The 21,894-nt window shown below is 38.1% G+C and overlaps 2 protein-coding genes across 4 annotated transcripts in view; one reads left to right on the forward strand and one right to left on the reverse strand.

Annotated features, from left to right (window-relative positions):
- On the forward strand, window positions 1-16,867 carry LOC116325140 (NACHT, LRR and PYD domains-containing protein 3-like). Its single transcript, XM_031745958.2, has 12 exons — window positions 1-112; window positions 1,662-1,752; window positions 3,170-3,277; window positions 6,683-6,790; window positions 7,441-7,504; window positions 8,457-8,685; window positions 9,165-10,962; window positions 11,052-11,225; window positions 11,605-11,778; window positions 12,575-12,748; window positions 12,941-12,987; window positions 14,512-16,867. Exons 2-12 carry the CDS (start codon window positions 1,676-1,678, stop codon window positions 15,036-15,038), a joined length of 3,480 nt encoding a protein of 1,159 aa, XP_031601818.2. The 5' UTR covers window positions 1-112; window positions 1,662-1,675; the 3' UTR covers window positions 15,039-16,867.
- The window catches only part of LOC116325128 (atrial natriuretic peptide-converting enzyme-like), a 14,162-nt gene continuing 8,228 nt past the window's right edge, over window positions 15,961-21,894 (reverse strand). For all 3 annotated transcript variants that reach the window (XM_039620182.1, XM_039620181.1, XM_031745944.2), the window contains 9 exons: window positions 21,223-21,579; window positions 19,998-20,351; window positions 19,853-19,870; window positions 19,042-19,105; window positions 18,907-18,950; window positions 18,412-18,562; window positions 17,951-18,064; window positions 17,593-17,660; window positions 15,961-16,985 (listed from right to left, as the gene is read on the reverse strand). In XM_039620182.1, coding sequence (XP_039476116.1) covers window positions 16,962-16,985; window positions 17,593-17,660; window positions 17,951-18,064; window positions 18,412-18,562; window positions 18,907-18,950; window positions 19,042-19,105; window positions 19,853-19,870; window positions 19,998-20,351; window positions 21,223-21,579 — 1,194 coding nt within the window. In that variant the 3' untranslated portion in view covers window positions 15,961-16,961. The remainder of the gene's footprint in view (window positions 16,986-17,592; window positions 17,661-17,950; window positions 18,065-18,411; window positions 18,563-18,906; window positions 18,951-19,041; window positions 19,106-19,852; window positions 19,871-19,997; window positions 20,352-21,222; window positions 21,580-21,894) is intronic.

Here is a 21,894-nt window from a genome sequence, read left to right on the forward strand (position 1 = left end):
AACAGCACGTAATCAGCTGACCAACAGCACGCAATCAGCTGACTTCAACAGAACTTCATACTTTCGCTTCTCCTTTTTTCACCACAACAGATAACTCGGTAACATATAAAAGGTAGGTCAGCAGAACTGCTGTTCAAGTCTGAGGTTACTTCTACCTTCTACTGTATCGAATTGTACGGCGTCGTTTAGCGAGTATATACAAAATACGGAAATACCTCTAATAGCTTGTCTTTATTATCCAAGCAAACTGAAAACCACTTCGACTACATAGCCGAAAGTAAGGAGGTAATTAGAAAGCTTTATCGGGAAAATTTATTATTTACGTGATGAAACTGTTAATAAAAAGCAGACAAACACCGTGTGAACATCAGTATGAACCTAAGAACTGATCGGGGCCCGCTGTTGTTTTCCTGTCGGACTAACTCTACCCTGGTGTTCACAGAACTTAGATAACACGTCATACAATTTAGTGCTATGAGGAAGTGAAACTAGAGCTAGGTTAAAAAGGACTACTGGAAGCACACAAGGCTGACAGGCACAGGCATCCTTTCCGGAGGATGGGTGTCGGGGGGAGGGTACTTAAAATATGAGCACATATCAGAACATCATCTTTTAGGTCTTGCACTTAGCAAAGTCAGTGACAACACTGCTCAAATCCAAAGCCCTGTCACTGTACTTATCCTGCTCTCTTTTCACCTGCCTCTTTTGAGCATCACTGTTATTTACAATCATCCATCTCAGTCATAGCTATCTATCTTAATCAGATGATGGTGGAATGTATCGATTCAAACTGTATTCTAACAGTAGCAACAATGACGACTTTGACTGGCAAGTAATATTGATTCCAGCAGCTGGGAGTTCAGTAAGGCCAGATAATTAGAAGGAATTGAATAAAGAATTGATTAGACTCCGATGGCTCATCACAGAGTGAAATCTCAGCGGTGATAGGAATCGAGGCAGGTAGATGCTGGTGGTGGTGAAAATAAGATTGAGGCTTGGATGAAATGACTTGTGTGAGGTGGGGAGGTGGGTTGCACATAGGTTCATGCAAAGGAAAATCAAAGATGAGCGGTGTGATTTTAAAGTATGGTGCGTGGAGGGTAATTGGTTTGAAGAAGGTGGGCAGAAAGATGATTGGACTACAGCATTGATGCCAGCATTGAGTTTTACAGTGTAGGAAAGTTCATTCCTGTATTCTCCTAAAAAGACCAAAAGCCAGGTATGTGGTCCAGGAAACACACACTCACACTTCATTAGCACATCAAACTCCACTCACTGAATTCCCTGATGATCAGTTTACTGAGTTTATTCATTACTGAAGGCACATACTCATAACAAAACAAATACAAGGAGTACAAGAGGAAAACAATTAATAAAAGACAGTGCACAAATGTGTGATTATGTAAGTGCACTTGTGTATTTAAGTGTTAATGTATGTGTTTTGTCATGTGTTCATGCGTGTTTATTGAACTGTCTTATAACTGCAAAAAAATATTCATTTCATTTGTCAGTTGGTACGTGATGTGTGAATCCTGCATCTCCTGCTAGAACCTGGAACAACAGGCTGCTTTGTGACTATGTCATTGTCACTGTCTCATTGACTATGTCAACCCTGTTATGAGCAAGTCCTGATAATGGACTTGTTTGGTTTTTTTGTAAAGGTAAAAACTGTCCTATGAGTCAGTCTGAGGAAAAAGATGAGGGACTGCTGCCCTCAAATGAGGAACATGGCAGCCAGGCAGAACTCGAGAGGTAAGATGGAAATGTCTTTTAACTCAAAATCCTCTCATTTAAAGTTTTGGAAAATGTTTTATCAGGTTTTCATTGGGTCCCATTCTGTCCCTTGTCCTACAAAAAGCACATCCTTTACCTGTCAACTGGGCTCTTTTGGACATTTTAGAGGCTGAATATATCGTATGTGTGTGTGTGTGTGTGTGTGTGTGTAGTCATGTATGTGTGTAGTCATGTATGTGTGTAGTCATTAAGAATTTGATCATTCAGAGAAGGGCTATTTGTTTTTGTTGTTTAGCAGAGTCCAATCTAGCCTTTCTATTCTTAAGGCTTATGAGTGGCTTGCACCTTGGAGTTGAACTCTCTGTATTCACTTTCACACAGTCTTCTCTTTATGGTAGACTTGGATATCGATATACCTTCCTCCTGGAGAGTGTTGTTCTCTTGGTTGGTTGTTGTGAAGGGATTTCTCTTCAACATGGAAATGATTCTGCAATCACCCACCACTGTGGTCTTCTGTAGATATCCAGGTCTTTTTGCGTTGCTGAGTTCACCAGTGCTTTATTTCTTTCTCAGCATGTACCAAACTGAAGATTTTGCCACTCCTAATATTGTAGCAATTTCTCGGATGTCTCCAAAAGTTGATTCTGTTCATCTGGACGTAGCGTTTTCAGCTACATCCAGGTGAACAGAATCAACTTTTGGAGATTTACTTACCTGGATGATTGAGCATGCATCAAGAAAATTCTCAATGGGTTTTTTCTGTTCTTAACTGGTATATGTTTCAGTAAACAGAAAACAAAACTTGTGTCAGTATCCAAATATATATGGACCTAATTATATATAGTGAATATTTCTGAAAGCCAGTGAATGGAATTAAATTTAAAAAAAAAAAGTTTATTTATATCATGAAAGATAAGAATGCAGTTAATCAACAGAGTTATATATTGTTTGATACTCCATGTCCAATATGCTCTTAAAAATAATTCATTTTTTTCAGTAAAACTCTTCACATGGATGTTAAAGACATTACATTGGTTAGCAGTTAAACACATGTTGGTAGCATTCTTGGACAGATGTATATAACCTCGACTTGCAAACTAGCTTTCTGTTGTCACATCTTGACATTTTCAGAGCACACACAAACCAGAGTGCAAAAGTATAACCATAAACTGAATTAAAACATGAAGCATATTGAAAAATAATATTCAAAGTAATATATAACTAAATATGAGTAGTAAGTAATAAATCACTTGGTGATCATGAAGTTAAACATCAACTCTCCAACATCCTAAACAGTATAAGGTATGAGGTCAGTACCTTTCCTCTAATTTGTCTGGCTATGTATGGTAACTAGTACCACTTACCATTTTTCTTGTCAGTGACTGAAGTCTATAGAGTTTCCGTGTGACTTTTTTGTATTGTCCATTTCTTTCAGGACTAAGCAGGAACATTCAAACTCACCTTCACAAAGCTGTGTATCCATGGAGAGCCAGAGATCCAGGGATTACCCGATTAGTTTCAACCAACATGAATCAGTTACAGAGTAAGTCAGCAAAGCAGTTTTTAGCATAACTGTGAAATTATTATTAAAAGATCTATGTTGTTTGTTTCTCTTGCCATCAACTGTGTCAGTCAGTAGGTACAGACTTCCTGAGGCAAGTACCATGGGCTCCATTTAATGCTTCTATTATTTTTTTTAAAATGCACATTTGTTTTAATGTGTTTTGTCCCAAACTAAAAATGTTGTTTTGTTATGTAACGTATACAAATATGTCTCCTCTTTGTATGCAGAATAAATTTGTTCTCTTATTCCTTTTTCTTTGTTTTAAACACTTTACAAAGCCAAAATCTAAACTTGCCTCTGTCTCAATATGTAATGACTCTTTTGTTTTAATTTTCATGACTGTGGCTTACAGCTCATTCAAATCAGAAATCCATTATTTCGGAATATTTACTTGGATCAATCAAAAAATCAAATCAAGAAATAATGTATGGTACTCAACGTCTGAAAAGTATGTTCATTAATATTCCATACTGATTTTGACCTCCTGTACCACAAATTACTGCATCAATACAGTGTGACCTGGAGGTGATTAGTGAGTGGCATTACTGATGTGTTATTTGACTCCTTAGCAGTATAAGAGGGACATGATTTAGTAATCATCAATAATGAGTCATGTTGTGCCCACAGGGGTCACCAGACAGTGTCAGAGGGGTCCACACCTATCATCAGACAGACTTGGACTCCATATTTTTGTGCCAAACTGTAGATTTTGCCACTCCTAATATTGTAGCAATTTCTCAGATGGCTTTTTATCAGTTTTCACTCCTTAAAGATGGTTTGTTAACCTGAATGGAGAGCTCCTTTGACCGCATGTTCTGTTCACAGCAAAATCTTCCAAATGCAAGCACTACGGCTCAAATCAACTTCAGGCCTTTTATCTCCCTAACTGATCATACATATGACATAGCGAAGGAATTGCCCATCCATGCCCATGAAATAGCCTTTGAGTCAATTGTCCAATTATTTTTGTTCCTTTTAAAAAGAGGGTGGCACATGGTAAGGAGCTGAAACGCCTAAATCCTTCTTCCAATTTGAATGTGGATACCCTCAAATGAAAGCTGAGAGTCTACACTTTCTGTTCATGTTTATTATATAACTACAACTGGAATATGTTTCAGTAAACGGAAAACAAAACTTGTGCCAGTATCCAAATATATATTGGCCTAACTGTATATTGTGAATATTTCTGAAAGCCATTGAATGGAATTAAACTGAGTAAAATTTAAAAAAAAAAAAAATGTTTATTTATATTGTGATGGAGTGAGTTGAAAAAGCAGGAGGAGTCACAGGAATTATTAGAAAAATAGGGTTTCCATTTATTTAACCCAAAAAAATCATATTTACAAAAGTAATAAATGTTGAGCTCATAAAAGAGGTCAAAGAAACAAAACAGAACTCAGGCAAAGACTGCAAACTTAACAAACCAACTGACTGCCCAAACAAATATAACTGACCTAAACATGAAATAACACACAAGGGTATATATATTGGCTGATCAGACCAATATGACACACGAGGGGTAGCTAAACAAAAAAACAATCATAAATCACAAAATGATGCAGCACAATCTAGTTTGTAAATAAACGAAACACCAAAGAAGAAAATCAAAAACCACTAAACCCTAAACTCAATATTTAACTAAGTACAAATACTTTGTTTTTAATTAAAGACAACACATTCTCCCCTTCAGCAGGAAGTGGTGGTGCGGTCCAATTATCCCTCTTTGTATTTAATGGCTCTAAACCCTGGCCGCCATCTTTTGTCTGGCAACCCCCAGGGATGATGGCAGGTGAGAATCAAATAAAGAAACAAAGGTCAGTCAGAAATCAAACAAAATCATAAACTGGTATGCATACATAAGTAAATTAAATGTGCGCGCTTACAAATAGAACAAATGTATCCAAACCAATCAATAAACTTATTGGAAACTAAAGTGTGTTATTGTGTTCAAATGAAGAAATGAAAATACACAAGAGTTACTGACTTTAGAGTGTGGCCATGGGTTTGGCCATCACCCCCCACCCCCGGAGGTAATCAGCAGTGGTTTTGTCTCTACCAGGTATGTAGTGAACCTTAAACCGGTATGGCTGCATAGCCAGATACCACCTGGTGATTCTCCCATTAGTGTCTTTCATTCTTTCCAGCCACTGCAGGGCTTTGTGATCAGTTTGAAGGATGAATTCTCTTCCCAGCAAATAATATTTGAAAGAGTCAAGTGTCCATTTAATGGCCAAGGCTTCCTTCTCAACCGTTGCATAGCGGCTCTCCCTTGGTAGAAGCTTACGGCTGATGTAGGTGACAGGATGTCGATCCTCTGGTGGTTCCTGCAGAAGCACTGCTCCCAGACCCCTTTCAGAAGCATCAGTCTGCAATGTTAAGTCTTTTGTAAAATTTGATGAGTGTAAAACTGGGTCCTTACTCAGGGACTGGCGAATGTCTTTGAAAGCTGCAAACGCTTCAGCCGTCCACCGAATCTTATTGAGACATCTTGAGCCAGTCCTGTCTGTCAGTGGGGCTGCTCTCGCTGAGAAGTTGGGAATTAATCTGTTGTAGAACGTAGCCATGCTGGGGAAGGATCGCAGCTGTTTCCTGGTTTGTGGAAGAGGACATGATGCAATCACATTAATTTTGTCAACCTGTCAACCGTTTTAATTGTCCCACCTCCAACTGTAAACCCAAGGTACTGGACTTCAGTCCTAGCAAGAGCACACTTTGCTGGATTGATGGTAAGGCCTGCGGAATGCAGTCGATCCAACATGACCCTTAGGTGATCTACATGCTCTTCCCAAGTTCCACTGAAAACAACAACATCATCAAGGTACGCACAGGTGAATGCTTAGAGCCCACAGAGTACCCGATCCGTTAGTCTTTGAAATGTTGCTGGGGCCCCATGCTGACCAAATGGCAGGATGGTGAACTCGAACAATCCCCACGGAGTACGGAATGCTGTCAACTCTTGAGACTGTTTAGTGAGGGGTACTTGCCAGTAGTCCTTGGAGAGATCAATGGTTGTTAGATACTTTGCCTTCCCCAAACGCTTGATGAGATCGTCAATGCGTGGCATTGGGTAAGAGTCAAATTTTGGTATGAAATTGAGGTACCTGAAGTCGATGCAAAATTGTGCTATCCTTTTTCGGAGCCAACACAACAGGGTTGCAACACTCACTTGTTGAAGGTTGGATGATTCCAAGAGACAGCATGAGGTCCACCTCCTCCTTTAGCTCCACCAGGAAGTGTTCTGGTATCCTGTAACTCACACACTTCACAGCTGCATCAGGTCTTAAAACAATGTCATGCTCCACCAGACTTGTGGAGCATGACATTGTTGGAGCATAACTAGTAACACTTATCCTTTGACTTTTTTGTGTTGTCCATTTCTTTCAGGACTAAGCAGGAACAATTAAACTCAACTTCACAAAGCTGTGTATCCATGGAGAGTCAGAGATCCAGGGATTACCCGATTAGTTTCAACCAACAAGAACCAGCTACAGAGTAAGTCAGCAGAGCAGTTTTTAGCATAACTGTGAGATCGGTATTAAAAAGATCTATGTTGTTTGTTTCTCTTGCCATCAACTGTGTCAGTCAGTAGGCACAGACTTTCTAAAGCAAGTACCATGGGCTCCATTTAATGTAGCTTCTATTAGTTTTTTAAATGCACATTTGTTTTAATGTGTTTTGTCCCAAACTAAAAATGTTGTTTTGTTATGTAACGTATACAAATATGTCTCCTCTTTGTATGCAGAATAAATTTGTTCTCTTATTCCTTTTTCTTTGTTTTAAACACTTTACAAAGCCAAAATCTAAACTTGCCTCTGTCTCAATATGTAATGACTTTTTTGTTTTAATTTTCATGACTGTGGCTTACAGCTCATTCAAATCAGAAATCTATTATTTCGGAATATTTACTTGGATCAATCAAAAAATCAAATCAAGAAATAATGTATGGTACTCAACGTCTGAAAAGTATGTTCATTAATATTCCATACTGATTTTGACCTCCTATACCACAAATTACTGCATCAATACAGTGTGACCTGGAGGTGATTAGTGAGTGGCATTACTGATGTGTTATTTGACTCCCTAGCAGTATAAGAGGGACATGATTTAGTAATCATCAATAATGAGTCATATTTTGCCCACAGAGGTCACCAGACAGTGTCAGAGGGGTCCACCTATCATCAGACAGACTTGGACTCCGTATTTCTGGTTAGTAACTGTATAAGCAACCCTCTGTAAATAAATAAAAGAAACAGAGTACTTTAACTGGTCTAGGTCACTAAAACATATTTTGAGCGTATTCTGAGAGTGTGTGGTGGAGGTCCTGATCCAGGAAATCTTCAACTTCCGCATTTTGCATTACACCGAGGAAAAACTAGGGACATTCAGTCCATATGAACTATCTTCCATGCTTCTACTGCTGAGTCAGCAGTAGGAAACTGGCTGTGGCCTATTGTGGTGGCACTTACACAACCAGATGGTCGACACTTGATGTAATGTAGTGTGGGCTCCTTCTTGGGGGGGACTGAATGAGTTTAACCTTGAGTTCCTGAAGGCTTAGGATGTTGTTGGGCCATCTTGATTGACATAGCTGAACCTCTCAGGATCACATCTTTTTTGATGGTGCCCTTTTGGTAAGTATTGACCTCTACTGGAAACTCAGTATGAAATGGCTGGAATGAGAATTTGCACCAAGTCTGAAGCAGTGTTTCTTATTAAGGGTATTAGGGGGAAAGTGTCCACTCCAAACTGGGGAGGAGCTGTTTCCCCAAGTGGTGGAATTCAGGTATCTTAGGTTTTGTTTATGGGGGAAAAAAGTGCAGAGTGGGATTGACAAATGGTTTGGCACAGGATCTGCAGTGTTTTGCACCAGTCTGTTGTGGTAAAGAAAGAACTGAGGTGAAACTATTTTGCAGTGTTTATACCCTCAGCTTTACAAACAAACTAAAAGAATAAAATAATGTATACATGTGGGTGGAATGAGTTTGTATACATGGCTGTTCCCTAGATATAGAAAGAAGGTAGGAAGGAGTCAACTGAAGGTACATAATAATACATTTTGGACAGAATGTAGGTCTATGAAATGTAAAATCAAAGCTTTTGACAGAGATACATTTCTGCTTCTGAAACTGAAATTTAATCGAGTATTATTGTATTACAGGTTGTTGAGAAGAACATTGTTACTTTTGTGAAAAATGAGCTGAAGACATTCCGTAAATTGCTGAGTCCAGATTACCCAAAATGCTTGGAGAGTGAAGCTAAGGATGAGGAGATAAATAATAGTGAAGATGAAGACCAGAGATGGAGGAGCAGAGAGGCTTTTCTGAAAATCACACTGCAGGTCATGAGACGAATGAAACATGGAGAGCTGGCTGACTCTCTGCAAAACAGTAAGAGGTTTTTAATATAGTAGATGAAGCAAAACAAACATACAAGCCAAAACAATTAAAATCTGAGGTGCTGAAAATCTTCTATACAAAACATTACATCTTTAAAGATCTTCTTGGCTATGCATACTATCCAAGAGTATATCAAGAGTTTCTGTCTGGGTAGTAGAAATCACATTTTTTCTATCAGTAATATTCTTTACTGAATCACCCAGTGAGTGATTCAGTAGTGACAATAAGTTGATTATTTTGCTTATAAAATTTTGGATTATTTCAATATCATGTGTATAAAATTAACATGTGAACCAAAAAAACCCAAAAGAAACAATTTTCTACCGTCACATTAAGAGATAAACGTGGCTTTGTTTGTGTCAGCTTTTTATTATTTTTCTGTCACCTAATTTGTCTTCGGTTTAAAGTAGGGAAATTGAGATACCTGTACAACGGTCTAATTTAATACAATTTATCATTTTTCTTGTTAGGAGCTTGTGGGGCCATGTGTCCATATGAACTCAAATCAAGTCTAAAGAAGAAGTTTCAGTGTGTGTTTGAGGGGATTGCCAAAGAAGGAAATCCAACTCTTCTGAATCAGATCTACACAGAGCTCTATATCACAGAGGGGAGATTTGCACAGGTCAACTCTGATCATGAAGTCAGACAGATTGAAGCAGCATCCAGGAAATCAGATGGAATTGAGCCAAAAATCAAACAAGAAGACATATTCAAACTCTCTACTGAAAGAGATGAACCAATTAGAACAGTCATGACAAAGGGAGTGGCTGGCATTGGGAAAACAGTTTTAACACAGAAGTTTGCTTTGGACTGGGCTGAAGGCAAAGGCAACCAGCATATACAATTCATATTTCTATTTTCTTTTAGAGAGCTGAATGTGCTGAAAGAGAAAAGGTTTAGTTTGGTGGAACTTGTTTATCACTTCTTTCCTGAAATGAAAGAAGGAGGAATCTGCAGGTTCCAGGATTTTAGGGTTTTGTTTATCTTTGATGGTTTGGATGAGTGTCGACTTTCACTGGACTTCCACAAAACTGATATCCTGACTGATGTTACAGAGTCCACCTCATTGGATGTGCTACTGACAAACATCATAAGGGGGACATTGCTGTCCTCTGCTTGCGTGTGGATAACTACACGACCTGCAGCAGCCAATCAGATTCCACCTGAGTATGTGAACATGGTAACAGAGGTTAGAGGTTTCAATGACATGCAGAAGGAGGAATACTTCCGCAGGAGATTCAGTGAAGAAGAGCAGAGAAGCAGAATTATTTCCCATATCAAGAGGTCACGAAGCCTCCACATCATGTGCCACATCCCTGTCTTCTGTTGGATCTCTGCTACAGTTCTGGAGAAGGTATTAAAAACAAAAGAAGGAGGAGAGCTGCCCAAGACCCTAACTGAGATGTATGTTCACTTTCTGGTAGTTCAGTGCAAACTGAAGAACATCAAGTATGATGGAGGAGCTGTGACAGATTCACACTGGAGTCCAGAGACCAAAAAGATGATCGAGTCATTGGCAAAACTTGCTTTTGAGCAGCTGCACAAAGGGAACCTGACCTTTTATGAATCAGATCTGACAGAGGGTGGCATTGATATCAGAGCAGCCTCATTGTACTCAGGAGTATTCACACAAGTTTTTCAAGAGGAAAGCGGATTGTACCAAGACAAGATGTTCTCCTTTGTTCATCTGAGTGTGCAGGAGTTTCTGGCTGCTCTTCACGTTTATCTGACATTTTTCAATTCTGGAGTCAATTTGATGTCAGAAGGAACTTCTGTGTGGTCCAGACTGTTTAAAGCCAAACCTGATTCAGTATCTCTCTACCAGAGTGCTGTAGACCAGGCCTTACAGAGTCCAAATGGACACCTGGACCTATTCCTGCGCTTCCTCCTTGGTTTATCTTTGGAGAACAATCAGAGACTGCTACATGGTTTAGTGAAAGAGACAGAAAGCAGCTCACTGACCAATCACAAAACAGTCCAGTACATCAGGAATAAGATCAGTTCCACTTCCTGTCCAGAGAAGAGCATCAACCTGTTTCATTGCCTGATTGAGCTAAATGATTGTTCTCTAACAAAAGAGATACAACAACACTTGAGCTCAGGACGTCTGCCCATTGATAAACTGTCTACTTCTCATTGGTCAGCTTTGGTCTTCATTTTACTGTCATCAGAAGAAGAGCTGAATGTGTTTGACTTGGATAAATACTCTGCTTCAGAGGAGGTTCTTCTGAGGCTGCTGCCAGTGGTCAAAGCATTTACTAAAGCTGTGTAGGTTAAAATACCTGTATAAATCAAATGTATAAAAATGTATCAAAAGGTCTGTCAGTTCAAATACTTTTTGTTGCAAATACTTTTAGGGTGAGTTGCCATGACCTGTCAGAGAGAAGTTTGAAGCCTCTGGCCTCAGTTCTCAGCTCCCAGTCTTCCAGTCTGAGAAAACTAGACCTGAATTACAACAACCTGCAGGATTCCAGAGTGAAGCTGCTCTGTGAAGGATTACGGAGTCCACACTGCAAACTGGAAACACTCAGGTTATAATTAAAAGAATCAAATAGTTATTTAAAACCTGCTTTAGCATGGTTACATGTCATCAAATGTGCAATCAGTAATGTAATTTCTTTATTATAACTAACTGTTATCAGATTTAAACATATCTTTCTTTATTTATTTATTTGCAATAACGGGCTCTTTAACAGGGCCCACTGTTCTTAATGCTGCTAATGTGATAATAAAAGTGTAACTACTGTTATTTAATAAGTTTTGATAAATGTGATTGTGTAATAACTGTAACTTAACAAAATGTCCTTCAAATGCTTATCTTTATTTTTGGCAGTATTGGAAAACGGCTGCACTTTAAGGACAATGAGTTATTGTCATCACACTATTTCATTATTTGTTCCTTTTTTTTAGTCTTTGTTGCTGCAACCTGTCAGGAAAAAGCTGCGAGGCACTGGCTTCTGTTCTCAGCTCCCAGCCCTCCAGTCTGAGAGAGCTGGACCTGGACAACAATGATTTGGAGGATTCAGATGTGATGCTGCTCTGTGAAGGACTGAAAAGCCCAGAATGCAGACTGGAAACTCTCAGGTCAGGATACAGCCATTTGTTCAGTCTCTTTAAAAAAAAAAAAAGAGAGAGAGATCTAGGCAGAAAAACAATCATATTTTCATATGTCTCTTTTTCCCTTTTTTTTTTTTTTTTTTTCATCAAACCTTTTAGGCCAGTATCAAGGGAATCACATTTTCAAGGGAATCACCTTTTCAGTTATTGCAGCCAAAATTCAGGAAAAGATTGTGAATGGACAGGTTCATAGACACCTGACTGGAAATAACTTGTATGAACAGTATCAGTCTGGCTTCCATTCATTTCATAGTATCATAGTATTCATAGTCAGGGCTGCACATAAGTGGTCCGCAGGTGTGCATTCGCTTTCAAAATAAAAGACGTGCACCAGATAAGAAGGTGCAACGCGCGTTTGCATACATAAGATTTTCTGGAGGAGGACAGACATTTGTTCAGAACTCTTAAAGATGTCGAAGAAGCAAGCTCCGTAAGCAATTACTTTGGTGTTCCTCCACCGCAAAAGAAGCGCGTATTCTCGGAATTTCCGGGAATACGCACTTCTTTTGTGTACATGAGATGTTGCGTACAGAACATCTCATGTACGCAAACGCGCGTTCCAACTTCTTATCTGGTGCGCATCTTTTATTTTGACAGCGAATGCGCACCTGCGGACCACTTATGTGCACCCCTGTTGATAGTTTCATAGCTGGTAATACAACATCTGAATGCAGTACTTCAATTTCTCAAAGCTCTTCTTTGTGTTTACACTTTTTTACTGTTTAGACTTCAGAAATCTGTGTTTGTGTTTTTGTGTGTGTAGGCTGTCAGGATGTCTGATCACAAAGAAAGGCTGTGCTTCGGTGGCTTCCGCTCTCAGTTCTAACCCAGCCCACCTGAAATTGTTGGATCTGAGTTACAATCATCCAGGAGAATCTGGAGTTAAGCTGCTCTCTGCTGGAAGAGAGAATTCAAACTGGGTACTGAACGATCTCAGGTATGAATTGTCTGAAGTGTAAATTGATTTTCTTTAAAATATTTCAGAAAAAACAAACATAAAAATGAAACCAGACTAATTTCTAAGCAGCTAAAATTAATTTCTGTTAATGTTATAATTACAAAAAAACAACAGCTTTGTCCACATCATTTCTTGTTAATTGCTGAGCTTGCTTTTTTTAATACCTACCAGGATTGAACCCCGTGGATCACAGTTCTTAAAACCTGTTCTGCAGAAGTGTAAGTATGCTCTTTTTAAAAAAAAAAATAAAATAAAATTACAGCATTGGTTGTTAGTGTTAAGAGTTTTAATTGTCTTCAGGTTTTTAGTAATTTCATTTATGTAACTGTGTGGTATTCAACCTTTTACCATGGCACTAATTTCTAACTAAAGATACAGTGAGTTTATTTCTATTATGTACCATTGCAGTTTACCAGCAGCACAAACAACCAGGGCAACTTAATGATATACTAACCAACAAGCTTTTCAATTCAACATCATATCAATATCTGATCCAAATAACAGATTAGTCCATCTGTAGTAACTTGTAAAATGTTCGTAAGAAGAACAAAATACATTATTTACTGTCAGATCATGACCTATGAACGTATTAATGAAATTACTTCACTCATTACTCTTAGGTTTTTTTTCTTTTTTTTTACACACCAGGTGAGGCTTTCACTCACAGAAAATCATTAATCTAATAAACTTAAGAGATGTATTTTGACAGATATTTATGGTATGTGAGAGAGCCAAAGCTAGAGGGAAACGAGAAAAAAAATCCCTGTGTATAAATGTGACTAAAAGCCTGAAACACTGCAAATCCATTGTAAAAAGTAACTTCTCTGTTGGCAATATCCAAAATAAGATGCATCCTTATGTGGGCTGTATTATTAGCTTATTCTGATCAAATCTCCACCTTATACAGCAAAAGTATTAACACTGGAAGCAGAAACATTCTTAACCACATGAGATATACTTCTTTATGTTGTTAAACAGAGACCAATTAACAGTAAACCTTTCCACATCTTAGCAAACCAATTTTTGTGATTTATGCAAGGAGCTGTTTTTAAATGTTTCTTCAATCAATTTTGGAATCATAACATTTATATCTAAAATCTGACCTAATGACCAGCAATATATCCAGATGTATGTCCATCTGTTCTCTCCATCTGTTTGTATGACCAACTTAAAAATTTGGGATCGGAAGTTTGACACTATGTGTTTGGTTCTAATATTTTAGCTAAATGTTGCTTTCTGTTCATAACGTTTCTTCTTGAGTTACTGCTGCCTGCATGTTGGTTTGCCTGTCTTTGTAAAGGTATTCATTGATGCATTCCTAGGCCTCTTACCATTATGTTTAACAATCATAACTAATGCATGTGTTATAGTTTTCACGTCTCCCCGTGTTTGATTGGGTTTATGCAAATGCAGACATTCACATCCTTGATCATTTTATGTAATTGCGTGGACTCATCCTCTGAGTCTAAGCAACAACTCTGTGTTCAATCCCATGACAGAGTATAATTACCACTTGAATTGTGAAAATCTTACGCTAGCCCTTAATTGAAACTAATTTCAGTTTTCTCCTAAAATCAAGTCTTAACCTTCAAACAGGCCTTTGACTCCCTGGAGATGATTTAAAAGTAAATCTGTAAAGTGCACTTAAAAAGCACGTGTTGCAATCTCCCCAAATTGAAACAGCATCTAAGTTAGAGTAAACAAAGACAATGAACTGCTGTTCTACTTTATCTTTCCTTCAGATGCCCGTAAACTCACACTGGACCCAAACACTGCAAACAAAAACCTTATAATGTCAAACAACAACAGAAAAGTGGCAGTGAGTAGACAGACGCAGTCATATCCTGATCACCCAGAGAGGTTTGACTACTGGAAACAAGTGCTGTGTACAGAGGGTCTGTCTGGTCGTTGCTATTGGGAGGTTGAATGGGAAGGACATATTTACTTAGGAGTGACATACAAAGGAATCAGGAGGAAAGGGCAAGAGGATGACAGCTGTCTTGGATGCAATGATCAGTCGTGGACCCTGATGTGCTCTAATGGTGGTTACTCTTGCCAACATGGTAACAAAAGAAGATCCATCCGTACAACTGCTACCAGCAGAACAGGGGTATACCTGGATTGGCATGCTGGCACTCTGTCCTTCTTTAAAGTCTCCTCTGGCAAACTGATCCACCTCCAGACCTTCCGTACTGAATTCAAGGAGCCAGTCTACCCTGCTTTCAGGGTCAGGACTGAGCCATTTAACTCATCGCTGGCTTTGTGTTAGATAAGTTTTTGTTTGAAGCTCATCTCAGATGCAGTAGGGCGACAGATCAGGGCCATAGTTTAAAGTCACTAATACTTTTCCTATAGTTGGCCATTCAGCATGTCTGAGTAATTACGGTAATCAAAGAGGCCTGCTCTGGCACAGAAGTCTCAAGCAGTTGAGTCTAGCTAGGGTTAGGTCAGGCTAGTTCAAGTTAGCTGGCCCACAGCCTGAAGTTTAGCTGGCTTGTGGGAACATTCATGAAGTGGTCGGTTTAATCACAGTTTCTGAGGATCCCTGCAGAGTTTTAGTCTCAGAAGAAACTGGTTGTAACTCCAGGGATTAAGAAAAATCATAAGGCCAAGCAGGCTCTGGTGTGGGTTTGCCATTTGTGTCACCTTGACCCAGTTGGAGCAGGGTATCGGCTTGGAGCTGGCTGCGGTGCAGGACCTTCGAGAGGCTGGGCAACAGCATCTTCATCACTCAGTACAGTAGCGATGAGGCTAGGGTGCTGGGAAACTTGACTTTGGCTGGCTGTGCAAGTGTCGAACTTGCTGGCTCCAGCAGCGAAGATGTGGAGCTCGAGTCTTGAGTGTGGGTATGAAATTTACAAAGTATCACAGCCATTTATTCAATGGTTTCCTTGTATATTTTGCAGAATTGTCAGAATTCTGAACTTCAAAAGGGAAATAAATTAATTGAGAAAAAAATCTAAATTGTGAGATTATTCACTCAACCATAGCAAAACTGTACATTTTGTATAAGTTGCACAAAGTTTCTGTAAATATACTGTAACTGTTACAATGTAAACTTCTTTTAATGTCAGTGCTTGTATGGAAAGTAAAACAAGGCAGTAGGCTTTGTTTTATTTAACCTATTATTGTCACGGCGGGGTGCGCCGGTGTGAAGAAGACCCAGATGCAGACACGGTGGAGACAAAACGAAGTTTCAAAATAAAGCGAGCCTTTATTGTGGCTGATGGCACAAGAAACATGAAATTAGGGTAACTAAGGAGACTATGAACACTGCGTTAACAAAGGGGTGTGACACTCAGTGAAAAAACTATGAACACTGAGTAAACTAGGAAACACAGTGAAACAATGAGGCAAACCTATGAAATCTGGTGGTGAGGATAACAGATGATCTGACATAGACTGAGCGGAAACACACAGACTAAGTACACATAAGGAATGATCAGGGGAAGCGGAATCACATGGGGAAAACAGCTGACAGCAATTAACATAATGACAGGACAGGGGACGTGAAGCTAAATATAATAAACAAAAAACACAAGGCTCCTTCAAAATAAAACGGGAAACATAATGAGACCCAGACATGACTCGAACTTGACAGATAAAGAAAACTTGGACATGAAACATGAAAGATAAACACACGAAGACTTAACACAGAAAACTTCACCCAGGGATGAGACAAATGGGGAGCTTGATAAATCATGAACTAAAACTGTAACCTAGGCATGACAGAATGTAACTAGATAAACTGAAATGAAACTAGACTGAAAAGAATAACAAAAACATCAAGAAACTCAGAATACTGAGTCACATGACCCAGGACCATGACAATTATAACTTCCAAATGTAATGTCATTATTTTTGTCAACTAAGAACGTGCAGAAAAGGTTTCTTGAACATTTTTCACAATATTTTATTGTGAGCATGTAAAGATTTTGCAAAATGGTAATGTGTATGTGACTCAGCAGTACATTTTAAAACTAACATTGAAATCAGACTTCAGGCATTGAAAACTTTATTTTCTGTGTTTATTGTCACTTTAATATTGCTGTTATTCAAAAATAAATGTTTGTCATTAAAGAGAATTTCAGTCATATATATTTTGTAGAGTTCTGCATTACTAAATTGCTATGCAGCTATTTCCTATGTACTGACCTCTTTTGGTCAGTTCAGCTCTGCTTCTGCTTGCTCCTCACACAAAGGCTGTCTTCATAAACTGAAAAGAAAAAAAACAGTCTTTAAAATGCAACTGTAAAGATAAATAGGGAAAGTAAAATATAGATATTTTTTATTATTTAACTCTTATTAGGCTAAGTAGCAAAGAAGACAGAAAACAGTCTATTTTTACTACTTATATCAAACAGATAAATATTTAGTTCACTTATTTTCAAAAAAACTAAATGCATGTATTTTCCTCTGAATGAAAGTCCAAATTATTTTATGTAACGAAGTGCAGATTTTTACACCTTAATCTCCGAATGACCTCAGAATAAATCTATGGCTATAGCTTGCAAACAGCTATAGCCTAATGTATTTTAGTCTATATATTTTGTTTTTGGCCTGTTTTGGATGCATAATCTATACTAACACACTTTTTAGTCATTATTAATATTGTCTACACTTCTTTTTACAAGGGACAATTATTGAAAATTAGCAGTAGCTATAAACCTATGTGTGGTACATCAGTTTCATGTCTTGCACTTGAACTATGTTAAACTGCACTGTCCCTTTTAAATAAATAAATTCTGTAGGTTTCCATATAGGTGAACATGTAAAAATTTGCTAGATTAGACACAGGTTTTATTTAAAACATGAAAACTCACCTGGTTGATTGTGAAGCTGGCCACTTGACAGTCACAGGGCAAGTTCAGCAGATGGGCCTTGAAACGATCTGAGACAGAAGGCATATATTTAAAACTCTGAAATGCAATTTCAAGCCTGTAGAAAGATCGAAACTGCAAAAATGATTGCAACTAAATTAATAAAAATTCAAAGGTTATTGGGAATAAATAATAATAAATAATAAATAAAAAATTCATTTAAGGATTGCACTCAAGGACTTTTAATTTATTACAATGTTATTTTGTCCCTGTTAATAGTTCTATACATCATACCCAGTGTAGTAGATACATAGTGTAATATTGAACTGGAACTGTGTCACTGTGTTGCAGTTGCAGTTACCTTTGAGGATCTGAAGTTTTGTCAGGGCAGCCACATATTTATCATAGTTGATCCCACCCTCTGAGCGATATTCCTGCCACAGAACTCTGAAGGTTTCATCATCCAAATGAAATTCTGCACGGCAGAGGCAATATTGAGTGAAACTTCCCCGATTATTTATTTTATTTTTACAAATAAATGACTGCTTCTTAAATGTTTTGAATCTTTTTGATGACAGCTTCAAACTTTTTGTACTGCATCAAGAATGTAATATACAGTAGTTCAGTTTTCTGTGACTTTGCAGCTTATGTCTGCACAATGTGTCCAGTGTGTATTGTAAGCTGAACACAGCTGAGTGTGCAACTATGATATCAGAAATATCTGTATATTTTCTTGATTTACCTGCAGAGTTATGAAGATGGACAAATTATGGATGTCAAAGTATGTATTTTTACTGTACTTTTAAAGAAGTAATGTCATACCGCGGGCAACCAAAGCCTTTTTCATTTGGTTCTCAGTAACAGAGGGTTGATTCCTGCTCCCATAGCTCTCCACGTATTCTCTCCTGATAGCGCCCACAAAACGCTCCAGTTTGAAGAACTCCACCACATCCAGGTCTCCAGACTGGTCTGCCTGAAAGTGCTGGTTAAAGAGCATGAAGCATGCAATATACACAGCTAAACCCAAATTTGCAATAAATGGAAACATATGCCTAATGGATAATTTTATAACACGGGAGGTTTCCATATTAATGTTTTCGATGCATCCAGTTGGCATGGCTTTAACTATTTGACTACCTGCAAGCCTTTACTTCCTTTGCTATTTAAAAAAAGAAGTCATTAAGTGTAAAATCAGTCACATGAAGGTCCCCCCCTCCCCAAATTATTTACTTCTTATTTCTTCAAGTGTTGAACTGTTGGCTAGAATTTGTAGTTCTGGTTCTACTAATGTGTGATAACTGCCACAAAAAAGGATACATCCATGAGAGTCAGCAGCAGGCGAGCAGTACTGAGAGTAAGAGCTAAATTTTGAAAAATAAATAAAAAAACATGAATTTTAAATATTGTTTTTCAATTAATATTGAAAATCTTGGTGTTGGAAATGAAACAAACCTTTTCCATGAACAGAATAGCCACCAGCCTCCAGTTTAGCAGCGACATCTTCAGCGTTCAACATCTGCAAACAAGGACAAAAATGGTGGTGTAATGGAAATTTTGCTGTATTATACCAGTTGAATGTACTGCATGGATTTGTTTTGAACTTTTTTGTCTTTAAACCACTATGATCTACATAATCAGTCATAGTTTGATTGTGTTAGTCATACACACTAAACCATAAGTCTCCTTTTGATGCATAGAAATCATTTAGAGGCACCCTGTAAAGCTGTACTGTAAACATCTGTTAATATTCAGAAATACCAAAACATTTAACATGTGGAAAGAATTTCCCCTCATCATAAAACATTCTGGTATCAGAGATGACTTAAAAGTTTGAATCCTGTGTACTTTTATAAGCATGAGTAATAGCTAGCATGTTTGTTCATTATTTTATTTTTTTCTACTATCAACTGCTGGACAAATCCTGCTAGACTACAAACAGATGTATTCATCAACACCAGAGACCCTTAAAGTTTTTATTTTTTATTTGTTTTATGATTTTTTTTTGTAATTTATCAAAGTTTATTTATTATTTATTTATTTCCCATCCGCTGTAGGAGCCACTAGGAGTCACTAAAGCAGCAGTGATCACATCATTGTATTCCTGCCTGTCTGTGTTTGCTGAGATGGACAACCAAATTGAAATCAGCACTGGCAGGTTAAAACTTTGTTATCAGCCCCACAGCCCCCTGAGTTGTCCACTTACAAAAGAAGCAAAAAGTAAAAGTTATCAAATTTACTTTAAATTTCTGAAGAAATGAAATACCTTAGGCCTTTTTTCTTCCTGTGAAAGAAAAAAAAGGAAGATGTCAAGTAAAGATAAATAACTGAAAAATAAAAATAACTCATTTTACTTCATTAAATTAAATTGTTAATGTTCTTTGGTCACCAACAAATTGCCAATTACTTACTGATATGCACATTTCCTCTGGGAATGAGCTGCACTGCAGCTCTTCTGGCCAGGAAATGCCAAAATTGGACATCAGTCCCTCACAGTCCCGTCTGGCTTTCTCACAGAATGACCTGCAGGGCCACTGCGCTTGCCCTGCCTCACACTGAGGGGCATAAACCCGACACAGGAAGGTGCGTATGTCCACCGAGCACACGGTTTGCACCATGGAGTTGAAAAAGGACATCTTCGTGAATGCTTCTCTTTGGCTTGTGTGTCCCAGAAGATTTGGAATGAGGGTCTGGTTGTAGGACAGACCCTGGCACATTGGTATGGTGATTGGCTCACAGACCCCACCGCTGCTGCTCACTCCATACTGGAGACACAAGTACACAATGTCATTCCAGCTCTGGTTACCTTCAGCATGCGATACATTTCTCTCTTTTATAATGATAATAATTTTATAGTGAAACATGGTCTTTATGTAAATATGTGCCACAAAAATCCAACTCAAGCCTAAAAAATGTTTAAATACCAAATTATACATAGACTTGCAAATACGATGGGAATATCAGTATGGTGACAGAAAAAATGTACATAACAGCAGAACAAGACACCACGAAGGGTAATCATGTGCTGTTGTAACTCACTCCTGCTTGTGATGTTAAAAACTGTCTTTGAAGTCCAAATAAATCTGTTTTTGTTGTACGTCACCATGAAACCTGGACTCATTAGGTTTGACATTTTTTGGTTTGTACAAATCTACAATCAAAATGTTTTTTATACCCTGTGACCTTAAAGATGTTTTTTTAAGTATGAAAAAGTATTAAAAAATTAATCTCAGTAGATTGGTTGAGCCATAAAATGGACAAATACTACTATGAATACTTTAAAATAATAAATGGGGACAAATGAGATAATCTGTTGAATTTGCACTTTTTTTCTTAAGGCATCTAAGGGCTGTACATCATCTGTTATGTAAACAGATCACTTATTAAACGAGAAATAATTTCACAGGAAATAGTAGCTTCTGTTGTCTCGTAAATGTTTAACAATGTGAGGTATTGGGTGTCTTATTACTCTTATGGTTTCAGCTTTTTTAAAAACCTCGGCTGTTCATCAGATTAATGATCTGAGAATGTATTCCATTACAGTGCATTGGTTTTACTGGTCTAAACTGGGTCATAGGTAGCCCATGACTAAATTGAGTTTGACACGACAGTGTTAGAGTGTTTTGTCAGACTTACATGCTCACAGGACTCTGTAGTAAATGCTGTGCACTTCAGTTTTTCAGGCCATGCTATGCCAAACTTGTTCATCAGTGGCTCACAGCCGGACTTTGCTTTCTCACAGAGAGTTCTGCAGGGAGGACGAGGTTTCCCTGACACACACTCAGGAACGTAGACGGAGCACAATAGCGGCTTTAAGTGGGAGGAGCACCTCACATTAACAAGTGGATAAAACTGATGTATCTCCAACCTTATATCATCTTGGGTTTCTTGCTCAGGCAGCACAGTTTCTGTGTAATGCAGGTCTTTGCAGAGAGGAACGGTGATTGGCTGACATGCTGCAGAGGATGCTTGACTAACACTGATGACTGGAGCCTGGATGAACAGAAACATAAATCACTTAAATGTCAACAATGCTGGGAAGCACAGTAGTGCAGTGGCTAGCAGCGTCACAGTAAGAGGATTCCCGCGAACATGAACTGGTAAATAATAATAATAATAATAATGATAAACAGGTAATTAAGTGGATGATTAGAAGAATGAATTAACAATGTCATTGCTCATTAGCTACAAATCTGCATGCTCATTTTAACTCTTATTGCCAAAGAGAGTATATCCAAACTATTTTTTTCTGTCCTGTGATACTTGTCTGTCTTATTCTATCAGGTCTAAGGGTTTGTGAGCAGCCAA

The sequence above is a fragment of the Oreochromis aureus genome, linkage group 11 (assembly GCF_013358895.1).
Source record: "Oreochromis aureus strain Israel breed Guangdong linkage group 11, ZZ_aureus, whole genome shotgun sequence".
Taxonomy (NCBI): Eukaryota; Metazoa; Chordata; class Actinopteri; order Cichliformes; family Cichlidae; genus Oreochromis; species Oreochromis aureus.

Bases quoted from the DNA above. Each gene is read 5' to 3' on its own strand.
- LOC116325140 (XM_031745958.2), top strand. From the start codon at position 1,676: ATGAGTCAGTCTGAGGAAAAAGATGAGGGACTGCTGCCCTCAAATGAG. The intron at 1,753-3,169 runs GTAAGATGGAAA...CATTTCTTTCAG, and splicing joins AGCCAGGCAGAACTCGAGAG to GACTAAGCAGGAACATTCAA. The intron at 11,779-12,574 runs GTCAGGATACAG...TTGTGTGTGTAG, and splicing joins TGCAGACTGGAAACTCTCAG to GCTGTCAGGATGTCTGATCA.